The sequence below is a fragment of the Epargyreus clarus genome, unplaced genomic scaffold (genome assembly GCF_041222505.1).
Source record: "Epargyreus clarus isolate Ecla_fem2 unplaced genomic scaffold, WU_Ecla_fem_2.2 ptg000019l, whole genome shotgun sequence".
In the NCBI taxonomy this organism is placed as follows: Eukaryota; Metazoa; Arthropoda; class Insecta; order Lepidoptera; family Hesperiidae; genus Epargyreus; species Epargyreus clarus.
In genome coordinates, this window is record NW_027332227.1 from 3243889 (window position 1) to 3264025 (window position 20137).

The 20137-nt window shown below is 34.6% G+C and overlaps 1 protein-coding gene across 7 annotated transcripts in view; it reads right to left on the minus strand.

The window, feature by feature from the left end:
- Window positions 1-20137, minus strand: part of tmod (tropomodulin) — an 89755-nt gene that overhangs the window by 52065 nt on the left and 17553 nt on the right. For 4 of the 7 annotated variants that reach the window (XM_073083771.1, XM_073083773.1, XM_073083770.1 and 1 more), the window contains exon 1: window positions 7000-7383. The exons of 1 other annotated variant lie outside the window; for it this stretch is intronic. In XM_073083771.1, the coding sequence (XP_072939872.1) occupies window positions 7000-7122 (123 nt within the window). In that variant the 5' untranslated portion in view covers window positions 7123-7383. Of the gene's footprint in view, window positions 1-6999; window positions 7384-20137 lie in introns of those variants that run through there. 2 more of the 7 variants (XM_073083777.1, XM_073083776.1) reach the window with 1 other exon arrangement.

Genomic DNA, 20137 nt, shown 5'->3' on the forward strand with positions numbered 1-20137 from the left:
GCCTGAGGAATGTCTCGTGTATTTCTAGCGAGTTTCTCCACAAATATAAACATTTCGGTGTTTGAGGGCGCCGGTGCGTCGACCCCGGCTGGAGGCGATCATCCCCGGCACACTAAATCAGAAATTACCCACCTACTTCTCCTCTTGAACCTATATAACGTTGCTCCGTACATTAGTGTGGGAATACATAGTCATGTTACTATAAATGTTTTTCTTAAATTTAAGTTTATAGGAACTTTGATAAGGCAACACAATTTAAAAGTTTCAAGAGACACCAAAGCTTATTTATGATTATTCTTATAAAAGCAATGTTAAGCGCTACTTTGTGCTTTTTTGAACGGTGTGAGAAGGGAGACACGAGATATTCCAACTTAGAACTAAGAAGAAGGGTAGAAGCACGTATTTTTCCGATATCCCATAATACAACAATCTCGTCTGCACTAGAGGCAGTTGCTATTTACCACCAAGTAAGCTACGTGCTTGTTTCCAAATTATTCACAAATTTAACAAACTTTCCGCATGGTCTTAATACCCCTAGTTGGAGATTGTGTATTTTTTCCATGTATTTAAATTGTTTTTCATTAAATTAATTACAATTATTTTGTACTAGATGCCAAAATACTACGATATAGGTGTACTACATGCCAAAATACTATACACGTAAATGCATGATGACGAAAACACATGTTGACCGCAACATATTGAGGAATATCTATGTTGACATGTTGATGTTATGTTGACAGTTTTATATCCCGTAATATCCATAACAGATAATTATAAAGGATAGACTGTTAATAGATTTATTGTTATTTAAACTAATTTCCACAAATAAAAGGTGCATTAAGTACATATGAATACATGTAATGTATTTTCTTTAAAAAATCCTTTTCCTTTAATTTGTCACATAACATTACTTCCCAGAATTTGATCCTTATAAGAGACACTATCAGATGGTGGCATAATATAGAGGGTGTATTTTTTTTCAAACTGAACTCGTTCGATTCCCGGCTAAGGAAAAAGATATGTTAAAAAACTAATGATGCAGTTTTAGTTTTTATCAAAATCGGCCTCGTAACTCCTTTCAGCATTTTTCGCTAATCCTTATAGTTTCGGAATTGGCCCTGAAGGCTTATTTGAAAATTTTACCCTGTATACTGACCATATTGACTTATTTTTATTTTAATCACATTCGATCATTTGTATAATTGTATGGCCCAATGAAAAAAAATAATGACAAGATTAAAAGAAAATTACTTGATATATTTATTTTAAACATTAATTCTTGCTTGGTAGAGTCTTGATCCAGCTAAGTATGCTTTAGTGTTAAATTTGCTAAAGTCGGTCTTTACCAAATTTAACATGAATAACATGAAGAAAAGCAGACATTCAAGTGTTTATTTTTTCATTTAACTCAATTCCCATCTTTCTTCATGTTTCCGTCCAAAAATTAAATATACGTAGAAAGATGAAATTTGGCATAGTTATAGAAAGAAGCGGCCAAAATACAAAAAAATATCTTCATAAAAAACGAATTTCGTTCAGTAAAATGAAAAATTAATTACCATATCTAATTAGCTTTTAATTAATTAACTATTTAACCTACAAAACAAGAGCTGATGATGAGACAAGAAGATGTAACAAACATACGAAATGCGTGTTTCTAATGAATTGCTTCATTAACTTTATTACTTTTCGCATTTAAGTATCCATATTAGTTTTTTGAGTCATCATTCTTAATACACAACGGAATATTTACTTAATTAAATAGTTTAAATAAACAATGTGATTAATGTATTGTTCAAAGAGTATCTTACGGAAACAGTAAAGTATTTCAGTATATAGAGCAGGCGATAAAAATGAATCATAGCCTATATAATACTGAGTAACTGAGTCAATTCTGCATTGAAATTAATTTCAGACTGTAATATAGAAGAATATAGAAGAATTTCAAAGCAACAAACTACAGAAACTATATACGTAAACCTTATAACATCAGTATATAATGACGTTACACTATCTACGCTAATTTCCACAAAATAGGATTCTGTCACATAGGTGCCAGAAACACACACAGAGACGAATATACAAATATTCAGTTCCAAATCAGAAATATAACTAAGTTCATTATGTAAATATCTGATTGCCGAGGGATTGAGAACACGGAAACGGTATATGTATCGAAAAATTGATCTTTAATCTATACTAATATTATAAAGAGGAAAAGTTTGTTTGTTTGTTTGATTGTAATGAATAGGCCCAAAAACTACTTTACCGATTTTAAAAATTCTTTCACCATTCGAAAGCTACATTATCCACAAATAACATAGGCTAAATTTTATATGAAATATATTTGATAAATAGATTTTGAGGCGGTACAAAGTTTGCAGGGTCAGCTAGTTTTTAATAAATACATTATATAGAAATTTGAATATTGCATCTCTGAAAAACACATATTTTCATGCTTCAAATAATAAACAATACCAACTAAAAACATATTTTCTTGATGTTCATAAAAATACTAGTTCTCGAGTGACGTAGCCGCTCTACGCTCCAATAACATTCCACCCACAAATACTTTTATAATATATTCTAAATACATAAATTTTATGCGTCACAAATTATATTTGTATAATTTATAGAATATAATTGTCGTAAGCATGCGAAAAAAAATTGGCACCGACTTAAGACTATTTCGTGAATCATATGAGACTCATATTATGAGTCCTTGAAGCAATCAAGTTCCATTCACTCAATGTCATAAGAGAGGAGTTATGTTTTTATGAGTAAATATTAATGTGTGAAAATGCCTAAAATATATCCAAAATGTATCGTAAAAAATACCATTTTTTTGTTAGATCTATACAAAAATAAGGTAGAGTCGTTTTAACTATTGATAATTGTAGGTTGTTGTAGTTTTAGGCGCTGTTGTGTTCCGGTTTGAAGTGTGTGGTAAGGGAGACAGACTTTTCCGAGGCGTTCCAACTTAGTCCTCAGGGGTAGCAGCGCATCTGTGGCCGACCTCATGTAGGAATTTCTAATCCTATCTGGGGTTGATTACAGATGTCCATGGGCGGCAGTAGTCACTTACCATCAAGTGGACTGTATGCTCGTCTGCTACTCCTATATTATAAAAAAAAAGAAAAGGTTATATTATAGGTGTAATAATTGTAGATTGTACACCTTCAATTATTGATAGTTAAAAAAACTTTTCAAAAAATCTCAATAGTGAAACAACCTACTCGTATTTAAAAATCAACATCATATTCTTTTCTTCAGGACTCAAGAGCACTTAGTATTTATATTCACAAAATGAAAGTAGCAGTAGAAAAACGAGCATGCTGTCCACCTGATGACAAGGGGTCATTGTCACCCATGCACATCTGAAACTACCTCTATACGATAATGGTTCTACCTGAACCTGATCAGACGCGTTGCCATTTTTGAGGACTAAGCATAGCCTTATATGTAAGTCCGTCTATAAACTATTATAAAACCTCTACTTAAATAGTCCTAAATCGCATTGTCTCGTACAAAGGAGCAAAGGCTATTGAATAAGCAATCTATGCTTTACTCGCGATATAACTAATTAATTAGCTTTATGTGCTTTTTCATAATAACATTAGCACTATTGGCAAAAATAAACAAAATACTAAAAAAATATTGTGTAGGCTACAACAAAGGAGTATTTAAAAATTAACAACATAAGCTTTCCTTCTAAGCCGGAAATGCATTGTCGACTTCTTTCTCATTGCAAATATCCATAGCTCACGATAACTTTCCATCAGATAGCCTGCGTTATTACTTTCAGTGTCATTACAAAAGAAAAGATAAAATCACATAGGTATCATGCCATGTGAATAAAACCTACTTTTTTGTGGCCGTGCGGCTGTTTAGAAAACAATACAAGTAACTAGATCTACGTTGTAAGAATAATAAGGTTTGATTGCTTTTCTCGTAATCACGATTCGAGTACGACACGACTTTGACAACTAAACTAGGGACTTTCTACATAATTATGCAGTATCACTGCAAACAAAGAAGCAGTGAACGCGAAAAACATTAAGACAATGCCGGTTTTTGTGTTACAAACTCGTCTGATAATGATACAACAAAATCGCGTGATTAAAAGAGATAATTCACTTAAAACATAATAAAAAGAAGTGAAAATGTAAGTGCTTATGTACTGAAAAAAGAAAATGAGAACGAATATAAGTAATTAATGTTTAAATTAACTTATAATTTTATTTATCTGTAACAACTTTATTTTAATACAGCCCGCTCTTATTAGCATAATTATTTGATTTCAACCTTAAAGGGTTTTAATTTAATTACGGTTTTATTTACGGAATGCTTAGAATGAATGCAAAAATTACAATATGCAAAATATGAAACTACTTACATTATATCTAATTATATAACTTTTATACGAGATTACGAAAAACTAGGTATATATCCAGTTCAATGTACATAACTTGTAATACTGTTTTAGTATGCATTATTATATTTATGGTAAAATAAAAATATTCATTAAATGTAAATTTAAAATTTGTAACTACATACGTATAGTGCAAATGCTACGTCATCTATGAACACAAGAAATGTATTTAAACAGTTAAACTGTTAAAATAAGTGATTTTAGAAACAAAGTAAAATATCAATAAGTTACATAGCCAACATACAAGTGTGCATAGTGCATTCTCACCTGAATCTTGTTCTATAATATTAGGCCAAATCGAAAATTGTAAACTTTAATTAATAATGCTAAACGATACTTATCAATACCACAACTTCTTGTTATGAAAAATAGAGATAGAAAAGTAGAACTTTGAATCGAACAACTGGGGATGGCCTAAACCATATTCCACAATAGTCTCAAGGCTTTTTTTACAGGATAACTAAGTTTAAATTCTTTATGTGGATACAAAATATCATACCTAGCTATTATGTATTACTTGTACTTTTTAACTACAGTAAATGAAGTTAGTAAACCACTTATTATTGTTCATTCGGCATGTTTATTCTAAACCTTGTCGGTTTTTACAAAAGAGAAATGACGTGTTGTTGACATGATATAACAAAAATAACTGTAAAATAATTCTTAGTGATTTGTGTAACCAAAGTACGTAGACGCTTACGACAGAGATTATTTGAGACCTAATGATCTTTTCACGAAACATTAGTGTTTTTATGGAGCGTAAAGTTTTAACAATTTGAATTTAACATAAAATTTGTTAGAATTCTGAAACTAAGATATGCTAAGTAGTTAGTGGACATTAGTAGGTAGGTAAATTTGTAAAAATATAGTTGTTTTGAAAATAATTATGAAGTCTTAAAATTATATTCCTTATAATTATAATGTATATGTTTACCATCCAATAATCATCCCAGCACAATATCAGTATCATCCCTAATCCATATGTGGGGCATAAAAGGATTGCAGCCATTATACTAATTATGATTAAATAAGGTAACGTAAGTTTTTTTTTAATTTGGTTCACTAATCACGTTATTTAATTAACCAGATAATCATCCCAATTTACCATTTATTAATAGGCATTTATCGATAGTTTTATTAGAGACAGGAACATCTATTCGTATATCTACTACTCTTTTATTCTCTTAACATGAAACAAGAGAAACTTTAATTTTTCTCTTATGACTTTTTATTTTTTAATCTGCACTATATACAAAACATATTCAGGTAATAAACAAAGTCAGTTTAAAAAGACGAATTTATAACGCTGTCCAATCATTCCAGTCTCTCGAGAATGATTAGTTTGATAGTCAAAACTCAAAACCTAGGAAATAGAGGCGATGACGTCAACCAATGTCTGTTTAAGATTTCAGTCTCAGGTAATTAAAGCGATATTTCAGAAATACATCTAAGTGTATATTATACACATTCTTTTCATAACATTAAACATGTTTAAACTAATAAAATGATTATACGTTTCTTGATGTTTATATTATTTAGTTTGTAGCGCATAATATGAAATGTAGAGAACAGAATTGTATTTTTACTATCGTGTTGTGATCAAACTTATGTAGTTATTTATTAAGTAAGTATTTTTCTACTTTAATTACTTTCCATAAGTAATAAAATTAATGAAAAATAGTTGTCTATGGACAAACGACTGTGGACTTTTTTGGACATTTTTTGTTAAAATGAGAGTATAACCTATGCGTAGGTCAGTAATATTCTCGAACTTAAAACCATGCCTTAAAGAGCTCTTTACGGTAATTTCTATCAAAAAGTGTGAATCCGTGCTATTATGTAGGAAACTCATAATTTAATCTAAACAGCGGCAACATTCCATAGCATCATTTTTTGTAATTTGTGACAATAATTACTGTATGAATGAGAAGAGTGCTTCAAAGCTCTGCGTAGATGGCACCTATACTGTTTTTCCCGAACTACCCACATATTACAGTGACGCTCCTAGCAGCAAATATATTTACAGCCGATTCTCCATTGACCGAGACAGGGTAATGCGTTTTATTGTCATTGAATAATGCATAATCTAGCGTTAGAAACAAACCATTTAATAATACATTAAACGGGGAATGAAACAGTGAATTATAAAAATTGAGAACCGCGAGTTTTAGAATTAGCAATAGAAATTCCTGTATTTTTAGATTTTGGCGTCGTCGCGTCAGTTGATTTATAAAAGAGTTGTCAGTTGACATCTACGTAGCCGCCTTCACCTTGGGCCGGGAGCTGGTTTATATCAAGGCTTGCATTGACAGCGCCCGTGACACCGCGCTTAGTGCTCCAAAATAACCCCTTAGCACCTTAACCGATGATTAAATTAAGATTAAACTCGCCATTTGCTTAAAGGTTAACAACCAGGACTCACAAACATCAAAGGCAGGTGAAATTGAAATAACATTCAAATCCGGGATTCCAGAACAGTGAGCTAAATAAGACGTTGTGGCAAAAATACACCTGCGGCAGTCACGATCAAGGTCGCTCGACTTGCGACGAATTTGATGACTTACTGGTGGCACTCGCCTCGTCGTTGTCTGCGTGGTGGTGATGGTCTCAACGGTCTCCACCGTCTCCACCATATCCTCGTCTTCTCCAGGCTTGTCGTCGTTCCATGATCCAAAAAATTCCGTCATGTTGCCCAAAACTTTTGCCACACACAACACTGAACACAGGAACTTTCACACACATTCACTGGCTGAACACAGATTATCATACGTGTCGGGAAATTTAAATTGCGTATTCGTTTTGTCCTTTTGCGTCGCGAGGACTCTCGGCCATGTTTCCTTCACTAAGCACGCAAATAGATCGGCTTCATTTACTTTGTAGCCGAATATGTTGTAAAGTGGTGCACCGCGGAGACGGCCACAGTTGCTCTTGCTCAGAATCCTACTGGAAAACTGAAATAACCGCGGCGAACAAAAACCACCGGCCAAAACATTTCACATGCGCGATTATTATTAGTTGGACGATCTAGCCGAAAGAGCTAAGTGTCGCTGCGGCCTTTAACACAAATAAAACCAGATTGATACTTAGTCATCATTTGTTTATCCAAGTTTCTGGATATTCGGAGTCCGGGGTATGACGGTAGAATTTACTGCGACATAAACGACTCTTTACTGTCAAGTCTAAATGTTCAGTTATATAATACTTTTGTTAACAAATAACAGAATTTGTCAAGATTATGTATTTTTATACGTTCTAGAAGTATCGTGCGTTTGATTTGGCTGCCGCTCAAACGGTTTTCCGTTTTTAATTAAATCATCATCAAGAAACGATTCAGTCCTTTGTACTAGAGTACTTTTATGATTGTTTTTATAGTTTTGACATACTTGTAAAATATTTTTTTTGTAATAAAATATGTTTACATGGAAGATGCGATGAAGGATTATCTATTAGGACACTTTTATGGCATGTCAAATAAATTGAATTTTTTGAAATTTGGAAAATTGGAGGTACTGTATTGTATGCAGCCATCCAAAGGCGGCGTCAGCGTAGGCGCTGACAGCTCCTCCACTTAATATAAATACGCGGCTCTAGTAACGGCCCGCGATAAATCCGTACCAATCTCCCGAGATTATCAACCGATTTGCTCTTTAAGTCCCTCAGGATAGAGTCCTATATCGAGCGGGTAGCCACCGGCAAAGATGTAATGTTTCCTGGCGGCGTGGTGTTGAAACATCAAACTGCATCTTGTATCGATTAGATAAAGTTTAATATTTTCTGGAGAGTGCCGTATGTGGGGCATGTTCGATATTTTACATTTTTTGTTTAAGATTAATTGGTCATTGGTTCGAGAACTGTATGTAAAACAGTTGCTGTGCTACATGCGTATAACAGATGGCGAGCGGGACACGAGATCGCTTGCGATTTAACGATGCACATAAAACTCATGACACTTGTAGAAGATGAGGTTAAAATTTATTATAAGTAATATTTTATGAAATCAAAGTAGTACAAGTATGCAGTCCACCTTATTGTAAGTAATGTGATCATGGACATGCAAAATTGACCTCGACTATAATTACAGTTGTACCTAAAAGATATACTTTTTGAGGAGTTCCAGCTTAGTCCTCAGGGATAGCGGCGCATCTGTGATGTTGACTGCAGTTTTCCATGAGAGGCAGTAGCCACTTACCACCAGACTGTATGCTCGTCTGCTACTCTTATTGTATAAATAAATAAAATAAAATGCAAATTCGTATAAACCACAATATTTAATTATGCCAGTGGTACCTATAGAGATGAACCACAAAGGGCTATGTAGATTAATATTATAAAATATTTTTCAATAGAATGAATGACATTCTTCGCACTCATTCGTTCACAAGTTCCATTCATCATATTTATGGCATGCTTGTTATGAAAGACCCTGTTGTCATGAAATGAATTACTGCAAACCTGCTTTAGTCATGTCACTGCAATATCATGACATTCAATTATAATGAAAGTATTTTAGCGTAATTAAATATGACAATACCTATGTTATTTTTGACGGCTCTCCATTTTAAGGTAAGTAGATTTCAGAAGGATGTAGTACCTGACATCTATAATAAAAGCTTAGGTTCGTACCAGACCTCCAATTCTAAATCAAATTTTAAAACATTATTTGTAAACTCACGTGTCACTTTCATCTTCCACGATCGCATCATCTTCCAGCTGTTCACGTCATCAAGGTGACTTACCTGCAAGTACAATCAAGATTAGAACAAATGTGTATGTGTTGATGCAAAAATAGTACAAAACATGCTGCAGAACGTACTGTAATTATCGGATGTGACTGTACCCCGACTATAATTATTATTGTCAACGGATGTGCCTACACCTGACCTCACTTCTACCTCCTGGGAACAGCGAATATCTGAATTAGTATGCCCTTGTGTTGTTTAAATGTGCTAGCCCTTCATCGCTCTGCACCGGTGGTTCTAGCGCCATAACTATTACTACATACCTATCTGTGAACTTCAGGAAGAACTTCAATGCTGTTTATAGTTCAGGTTAGATGTATCTTATATTTGATTTATTGTATACAAGCATCTGCATACAGCTCTACTCGCGAGCACGCTACATATTTTCAACGTAAAAACCAATCTTAAAGAGCCTTTGAAGATAGATCTTGCTTAAAGGACCGGAGAAACAACCACGAATCAGTGTAGTGTTTGTATTCATTGTTGTGTTGTTAGTGTTTGATTAAAAATAAAACTAATAACTGTGCTTTCTTTTTATTATCTGAAGTATTTTATTGCAATAACAAAAGTTGTCTCAGCTAATTCCTATAAAGAGTGGCAAGGTATTTTTGACAGATGGATATATGACAAAGTGACGCGTTACCTATGTAGTGTATTGTGAATGCGTGTGAGCAGTTTTTTATTGGTTTGTAAATTTAAAATAAATAGGTAAAAATAGACAGGTAACGAGTTATTTTAGTATAGTACATACTGTTGGCTCGGTTATACATTTATTGTGTGTGAGTTGAGTGTAAGTTATAAAAGTGGATTTTAGGGGGATATCTTAAGAATATCGACCTGTTACATTGGCTTTAATATCTTTAATTTTTTTCACAGATACATAACAATACAGGTACAAATGTACCAACAAAATTCTACTTTTATCATCCAAACAAGAGCGGACCGAAAATCTAACCCCGTATCTTTTTAGAACGACTTTTTGAGATACATCGCTAAATTTGTAGGTCATAGACGGAGCGACTAAATTAGCAATTCTTAGAAAATTTACACGCTTCTTATAGAAAGATTTAAACTACATACATTGTGTAATATATTAAAAATCCGTGTAACATTAACAGGACAGACAGCGAACAAGTGTAATAAAAGTAATAAAACAGTACGAATCCGAAAATTTTCTCTACATAGGGCCGGCCCCCGTCGTAAACTTCGAAATGACATTGAGGACAAAAATAGAGCATTCCGAATAAAATTATTACAGTGAGCTGGCATGTTTACAATTAATATACGTTTCTTTGGTGGCAAAAATATTACACCTTTGCGTATGTACGTTTAATCACAGTTCAGCTTCGCGGAAAATCTAGCAGTTGCAGCTGCAATCGTGTTCGTGTATTTTATTGCGTGTAAGAATAGATATGAGAGACGTAAATATTATATAATATATTATTAATACTAATTTATAATGATTTTTTTTATTTTTATTTATAATGATTGATTTTGAGTGATTTAGTTATAAGTATATATATGTATGTTAGTCTGTAAGGTATATGTAATAAATAAATAAATAATGTATTTTCAAAAAAATATATACGTGTCGAATAGATAACCTCTCTTCAAAACATACCGAGAAATAATGTGAGTTAAACGATTGCAAACTTGAATGGTACAGCGGTTACTATAGCTGTCTAACATTCTGAAGATTGCGGGTTCAATCCTCGAGCAAACAGATATTTAAATGTCGCTTTTAGATGAATTATTCTGGATATGGATGTTTATAAGACACAATGCATATGTAAAGCACAATACAATGTGTTGTGTGTATGCATAGCACTAATGGGTGGGAGTGCAGACTGCGTTATAAATCAGGAAAAAATCGAAATGATTTAAACCTATTATTTTATGACTAAATCAAATCAAATCGTTTATTTGTTATTAGATATAGGTACAGCAAGATGGTTTACATATTACTGACAGTTCCATTATATCTAGTCATATTATCATGACATACAAATATTCATATAATTATTTATAAAGAAGATTATATTTAATTGAAACATAATGTAAGTCAGCCCAATTTCAAAATAATAAATAAGATAAGTAGAATTTTTATTATAATCATGTATTCAATCACAATATTATTACGACAATTGAATAGAATGACCTCATGATTAGTATCTATAATTTTCTTAAAACACCCACCATTTGGTAATCGAGTGCCAAACATAGAAAACTAGGTACATTCCGTTGTAATTATAGGGGAAATTTATGCAAATGTCAAGTGAGCGTAAATCACATAATAATTTTATGCGACGCTACGGCGTCTATTTACGACAAATAGGAAGTAAATTATATCAACGGTTATGAAGTACCCTTCTACTTCATTATGTTTACAGCCCTTCCGTTCATGTGGCTCATTTGGCGAACAAAATACATGAATGAATCACATAAACTATTTATGAAAACACGGTACATAATTATGTCTTGATGCCGGAAATACCATACTTACTAGTATATAATATCGATATAAATTCAAAAGCTGAATTTGCGGTGAAATAAATATCAGTTCAAAAGTTAAGTGTTATAATTTTTTTAAAGCAGTGGGTCTTTTTAATCACGTCAATTTACTGGAGATTGTAATATGTATCGAGGTTCTAAATGGTGTGGATAGTTTATAGACTTCCTTCCCCTTACTTGCATGAATATATATATATTTTTATAATATAGGAGTAGCAGATGAGCATGCAGTCCACCTGATGGTAAGTGGCTACTGCCGCCCATGGACATTTGTAATTAACCCCAGATAGGATTAGATATTCCTATTTGAGGTCGGTCACAGATGCGCCCCTACCCCTGAGTACTAAGCTGGAATGCCACGGAAAAGTATGTCTCCCTTACCACACCCTTCATAACGGAACACAGCAGCGCCTAACACTGCTGTTATTAGGTAGAAATAGGTGTGGCGTTGGTGCCGCCGGAGTCGAACCACAAAGGGTTCTACCACCTTCAAAATATATGGAGGAATGGAATATGGAGGAAGGAAGGAATATTGTTAGTAGTATAGTTGTTATAGTTTAATTTACTATCATGTAAGTTGAGTATTTTTTACAAAATTCCAATTGCAAACGAACATGTGGTCTAGCTGATGCTAAGTTGTCACTATCGCCCATGGCCATCTATATTCAACCCAGAGTATACTTAATTAATGAAAACTTAAGTATTTTGCCGTATATACCATATGATATGTTACCATATACTATTAAATAAAGTTAAAATTTAACTTTAAAATATTCTATCGTGACTGTTGGTGCGAGCGGTTTATGATAATAAATGTGTGTACTTTACACAGTAATTAAATTTATTTCTTTAATAGAGGGCCTGATATATATTTAATAAATTATCTAGAGTTACACAGTTGATATTTCTAAATTGCAGCCATTATAACGATACCATCAACGATCATAAACCTTCTCGTGGTAACCATTATTATGATAATTGTCATCAGTTTAAATCGAAAACCTTTATTTGTAAATTCCAAGACAATGAATTGCTAATTTGTGCTACGCTAACTCTACCAGATTATACACAGGTATATTATTATGTGGTTCTGACTTGTCAATATCTATACTAATATTATAAAGAGGAAAACTTTGTTTGTTTGTTTGATTGTAATGAATAGGCTGAAAAACTACTGGACCGATTTTAAAAATTCTTTCCTGATTCAAAAGTTACATTATCCACGAGTAACATAAGCTATATTTTATATGAAATATATTTGATAAATAGATTTTGAGGCGGTACAAAGTTTGCCGGGTCAGCTAGTCTTTAACAAAAAATGTTTCATAAGGCACTCTACCATGCTGCCCTATTAAGTATAGACCTATGTTTACATAAGCCAAGTCATAATTACATGTTATTTATAGAAGAATTGTATGTGAAACATTTCAACTTAATCTTCAGAAGTAACGAAGACCTCAAAATAGATCCTAATCATAGTTGAGCTTTAGTGACCAACTGACCACAATAACTAACAAACTGCGTACTTATTTGCCATGTTAATTAATTTATAAGAACACAAGACATTTTAAATGACGTGCTTAAAGTTATACATACTAATATTAAATAGGTAGGTACATTGGTACTGTCCCTGTAGTCTCGGGACTAGAATAGGGCTACAGTATCCCCTACCTGTCGTAAGAGGCGACTAAAAGGGGGCTTCTGGGGTTGCGGGCGGCAAGAGTGGGAGCTCGAACCGTCCAGCAAGGACGGGAAGGACGACGGTGTGTGTGGCCGCATACCGTTGTAAACACCAGATGTGTGGGAGGAGAATAAACTACTCCCCCAGGGAAGAGCCCGATTGAGGCATCGCGCTCGGAGGACTCCGGTTGTGTTCCATCGGATATCCCAGAGTTCTCCACCAAGCGCTGAGGACGGCCACCGGGGGGGTTTTAGTGCGGTAAAAATCCCACATAATGCGGCGTCGCTCCCACGTCGTCGGGTACCTTTTAAAGGTTTCCCCTCGTAAACAAACAAAAAAAAGGAACACTGATACAAGTATGCTACGCAGTGGGTTATGGTTCGATTCCACCTAGACAGATGAAAAAACGAGATGGAATAATCTAAATTAAATGGTTATGTGATCTAAACGTAATCATTCTAGATGTTTAGAGGATACAATTTAAAAGGAACATACATACAATCCAAGTAATTCTAACGTTGGATTATAATAGGGTTGGATTATAAATAAAACGTGTATTTTTAAAAAGTAATTCTATTTTAAGACCATTTTATATTAACAGAAGAACCACTAAGCATCTTCCTAGTAGAAGTAACCGAGTAATTTCCAAAGGAGTTCTTAGAAGCTAGTATATTTTTGAATAACAAGACAAAATGTATTAAAATTGTGATTTTTGTTAATTTTCAGAATACATAATTGACATTTCATTAGTATGCTATGAAGGCCGGTAAATTATATTCGGACAGCTGTGCGGGTGACGCGTGTTTATGCGGCGTATGTAGGTTAATGTAGCCAACGACATCTATCCGCCGGATTACGAACTATCGTTTCCGTCGACTTGATAATAACAAATAAAGCTTTGATAGCCTAGTGGTTAAGAAACTTGGCCTCTTAATCGAGGGGACCGAGGTTCAAAACCCAGGCGAACACTGATTTTTCGAATTTATGTGTGTACTATAAATTAATTGTCACTTGCTTAAATGGCGAGGGAAAACATCGTGAGGAAACCTGAGAAATCTTAGAAAAAGTTTTCAAAGGTATGCGAAGTTTCCCAATTCGCACTTAGCCAGCGCGGTGGACTATGGCCTAATCTTTCACATTCTGAGAGTGGACCCGTGCCCAGCAGTGGGACAGTGATGGGTTGATGATGTTTCCGTCGACTTATATCGAAGTAGTATTGCTATTAAGTTGTAATAATGCAATATTTTGAACCGATCTCGCAATTAAACTCTATCTTATTTCATTTTTATAATGTAATGCTCTGTGGCAAGTACCAATACCTACATTTACGTCATTCTTACAGTTTGGAGACTAGAATTTGCAATCCCTAATGTTTAGAAATTCTTGCAAGAACAGTATATTAGAAATAACTAAATTTATATTAGAGTCAGTAAGAGCTTGCAAAATCTATGTGCAAGTAAAAAAAAGCGTCCTATTTTCACGTACGGATGGCTTACTAGATATTACTGAAATAAGTATTTTTAAAATAAAACTTTACATAAATACTTTTATTTAAATAATTCGATGTGACTCAATGCTTGTAAACTGGCGAAAACATATTTTCATTTGAAAATATATTTTTTACACTGTTAGCACATACTTTTTTTATTCACTAGGGGAAGCCTTTAAAACCTATTCTGTGCCCTGCGTCACAGTATTTGGTATTTTACCCGGTAAAATCTCCACGGTGACCGTTCAGCGCTACGTGGCGGACTCTGAGATGTCCAACGGGTTCCCCGTTACCAATAGAAATGCTCTGAGTGCGGTGCCCCAGTCGGTGCCCTGAAGAACAATTACACTCACCACACCTTCGGGTGTTTAAGACGATATACGAGCTGTTTGAGCTCCCAGTCTTGCTGCCCAAAACCTCGGAATTTCTCTTTTAGTCACGTTTTACGATAGGCAGGGAATACCGCAATTTTTATTCACAGACTACAGGGACAAGGTAGAACATACCCATCGCGGCAATTGAGATGTTTATTAGATATCACGTACCATTAGACGCAAAGCAATTAAGAACATACTTAGTTAAACTAACGATTTAACCGTTAGTTTATATAATAGCTACACGCTACACATCAATCAACGGATATGAGTTATCGATTAGTGATTACATATAACCATTATGCAATACACGTTTTCCGATTCGAGCGGAACGAATCTTCCTTGACAGCGTGTAATTTACTAGTTAGGGATGTGATTCTTTTTAAAAAAATATCGACTGTTTAAACTGAATTGTAGTCTGAAAAAGCCATCCAAAAACTTTTTGCAGCCTAGCAAAACGATTTCGTCGAAGTCGATATTCGATTTGCTTATTATTGCTCGGAAAATATATTGGCAAAAAATATCAACAGTTTTCCATACCACTAACTTTCGAACAGAAAAAAAGAATGTCGATTTTCTGGTACTTGCCTAAGATCGGTGCGCTAAATAGACAAAACACTTAGTACTTATTAATAAAAATCGTTGATGTGGCTCAAAAGATCGATTCTTCGATAAATCGATCTCGCCATCCCTACGAGCTTATCACCGACTGACAAGTGAGTGCCAGCCTTCTCGTCACACATCAATCTATCCGACACGCCCCCGTAACGTAGAGATGTTGTAATTATATTTCAATGTGTCATGCAACTTGCGTCTAGCCACAGTACAAATATCCACCCCCTCTCTTTCTGTCCGTGGGAAATTGACAAATTAAATCAAAGAAATGGAGAGTAGACGGTATTTCCTCCTAAATTATGCATTTCCTTCACACTGTCACAAATTAATTAACACATACATACTTTAAGTGTGAAGGAAACCTACTTACATAAGAGTTCAGGAAAAAAATCAAAGTATGTGAAGATTGCGAAGTGCACTTGACCAACGTAGTCATCTATAGGCTAGAATCTGCTTAGTCGGAGAAGAGTCCAATGCCCAGCAGTGGATCAGAAAAAAAGAGTAAATGACACGCACCCAAGCCCAAGTTCAATGATGAAAATATCCATCCCGTGGGTATAGTAGGTACATGTCGAAAATGCACTATTTATATAGGATCTGAAAAAGTACCTATATACCTACTATTAAGTAGCCATTCATACGAATCTTGTGAAAGTACATATTTATGTATGTAATGGTATGCATGTGGCGTACCAAGTACAAGCCCGTCAATCATGATTTAAATTCATTGTTGGTCATTTAGGCATACGTGGCTTGAATTAAATTATATAAAAGTACTCCAATATCTAGACCATTATGATGTGTACCATAGATTAGTAAAGATTACTCACTCCTAACAAGAAAATGTAGCCAGTTTTGAGAATTGAAATAGTTGCGTAAAAAAATTTGCCACGTCTCCGTGCTAAAGTGTCCCTAAAATATTTGAAATAATTATTTATTTATTATGTAAATTACGCAGTATTAGTTATTTATTCGTAAATTTTCTCTAAAAATGTTTTTATTTGTCAAGAATTAAAAAAAGAACTTAGTAATAAGCCATTTGTGGCTTCATTCAATTTCAAGGCGGCGAAGTATCTTTATTCATCTATGATGTGTACCTACTAGTGATGCATAGTAACAAGCTCGTGGCTTTTAATTGATAAACGTAGTATATTTTCTTGGTACAGTATCCTTAATATGAGGTTGTACGTTTGTACAAAAATGACTGTTTTTGTGTTTGTCTACGTATTTCCCATACATTTCCAATCAGTCCTGATACAGTCCGCTGGGGGCGTTGATTGTAAATGTATGGGCAAATACGTAGACAAATACAAAAACAGTCATTTTTGTAAAAACGTAAACACTCATTCTAAGGGTACAGGTATCTAGGTGTTTATGTACATGTTTTTACATTACATAGATATATGTGATCCACTTTAGATGAAACACTGGTCCTATTTAGTTAATAGTTAATATTTCTTGGACAAGAATGAAGAAAGCTATACCTAAGAGTGCCACATTATTTTAATTAGGTAATGGAGCGGTAAAGAAATTATTCATCATAATCTCGTGAGGGATTAGGTACATGTATATTCGCAGCGCCTATGTGTCCGTTCGTGATCTGAATTCAACACTACCTTTGAAAGATGGCGCTTAAATTATTTATTACGATACGTCTGTTTGCCAATACGACTACAGTGACAGGTCAAATTGGCTGCAATCCATAAATCACTAGCTATGGGTCAAACTGTCGTCATACTCATACCGGATCTAGGTCTACTTTTGTGTTGTCTGCCTGTCGTAAGAGGCGACTAAAAGGGGCTCCCGGGGTTGCGGGCGGCATGAGTGGGAGCTCAAACCGTCCAGCAAGCGACCCCCGGGAAGGACAGCAGTTTGTGTGGTCGCATATCGCTGTAATCACCAGGGGATGTAAGAGGAGCGTAAATTGGTCTCCCCAGGGCAGAGCCCGATAGAAGGGCATCGCGTTAGGAGGACTCCAGTTGTGTTCCGTTGGAGATCCCGGAGTTCTCCACCAAACGCTGAGGACGGCCACTGGGGGGGTTTTAGTGCGTTAAAAATCCCACATAACCCGGCGTCACTCCCATGGCGTCGGGTATCTTTTGAAGGTTCCCCTCGTCAACAAAAAAAAAGGTCTACTTTTGTGTACTAGTATATGTGCATCTTTATACCCTCTTTTTGTCTTCTAGGCAGAAACTTCCAAAAGATATGCCGTGCCGTGGGAGCGACGCGAGGTTATGTGTGATTTGTATCACACTAAAACACCCCAGATGGCCGTCCTTGGCGCTGCGTAGAGGACTACGGAATCTCCAAAGAACGCCGTCAAAGTCTCATCTTTTTACATTGACTTAAATTTTTTACACGATTCCACGTGGCATTATTATCGAATAGTATTTTAGCTTCCTAATATGATGTTCCCATGTGTATGGATTTTTTTATTTCCCAAATACTTAATTAAAATTTGAATATAAGTAGGTGACACCGAAGCGTAGCTAAGGTTATTCAAAGCTACTATAAGTACAAAACATTTATTAGTTTAAAATAACATATATTTTTCTACAGTTTTTAGGTAGGTTCCTACTTGAAAACCCTCCAAAAAATTTACTTTTCAGGACTACGTCAATTGCCGAAAATTCATTTCGATTTTATATACGTAATTTTATTTTATCAACAAAACATTTAACCAAGTAAGATAGCGATCAAAAGATGCATTATATGGAAATGAAATCAAGAGAAAGTGAGTGCGGCGTAGTAAGGGCTTCTACACACTGGCGTTTTTCGGGCTTAGATGGATAACACGATGCGTTTGTTATTATAATTAACAAAATGGTTTCAGAATAAATACTACTGTTAGCTCTGCTTAAGGAAATATAAAAAACAAAAACAAAATAACAATAAAGGATTCATAATGGAATTTGCAAAGTGAAAGCGATGACTACAGCCTAAGAAAATCAAAAATAGCTCTAGACATATATTTTTTCCTTGCTATGCCAAAACGTACAATAATTGATAAAAAGTTGTAAGGGGGCGTTCAAGTATTACGTAACGCAATTTGGGGGGGGGGGGTCTTGTAAAACGTTACGATGCGTTACAGGGGCGGGAGGGGGTCTTTCTTAATACACGTTACGTAACATTTTTTAATAAAAAAATAGAGAATTAAAACTCCTAAAGTGGCAACCCTTTTCATTTACGTTTTACGGGGAATCCCTTGAATGAGTGGGTTCAGCCGAACTGAGTCCCGAGTATTCTGAGTTAGACTAAGTATAGTACAGTATAGCAGTATATATGCTTTGACTATACTTAAACTAACTTAGAATACTCAGGACACCTAGTTCGGCTGAACACGCCCAAGGATAAAAACTATAACATAACTTTTTAGCGAGTTTAGGGTAAAAATTGACACTTGAGTGTTACGTAACGTTTAGAGAGGGGGAGGGGGGGGGTATAGAAAAACGTTACGGTGCGTTACAAGGGGGGGAGGGGGGGTCAAAAATCTTCAAAAATTGCGTTACGTAATACTTGAACGGCCCCTAATGAATTCTAAGTTATTTCAGATTTTTAATGATTTACGCTTGTACATGATTTTACATAACGCTCCGATAGCGTCGCGTATCGAATATACGCAGCGTTTACGCGGCGCATGCGACCAACGAACGCCTACTCTCGGAAACGCTAGTGTGTATGAGCCCTAACAACCGATAGTTTTTGTTGACACTGCAACTAGTCCACAGAGACTGGTCCACGTCCAGTGTTTTTCCCCATTACGCAGTTTTTGCACTCTTTCTTGACATCCGGCATCGATAAGTGGCATTCAGTGAAAACGGACTAAATACGGGAAACCACTTTTCAATGCTTTCTTTATTAGGTTTGCCATTTGTCGCAACATTTAATTTGAAATGGTATATTACAATCAATTTTTTTCAACGTACATTTTAGTACTTTCTAAATAAAGTGGTGTCAGGTTGTCCTTTTTCAATGTAAGGGAATTGTTAATTTTAAGAGATAAACCTACTTATACACAAGGCATGAGTAATACCAAAATCCAAACAATTTTATAGAAATATATAAAAAAGACCAACTATAAACAAATATTAAAAAATCTTATATAAAAACTAGTTTATAAAGTATTTCAGCCTCTTCACAATAATTGCCTAGATAATGCTTTTAGTTCAAACAATTTTATTTAGAACAAATATTCTGATCGTTGATTCATAAACCTGAAACATTAAAAGATTGTTTTCGCACTTCCCTATAATAACAATATCAGTCCCATATCTCTAAATACCACATATAAAT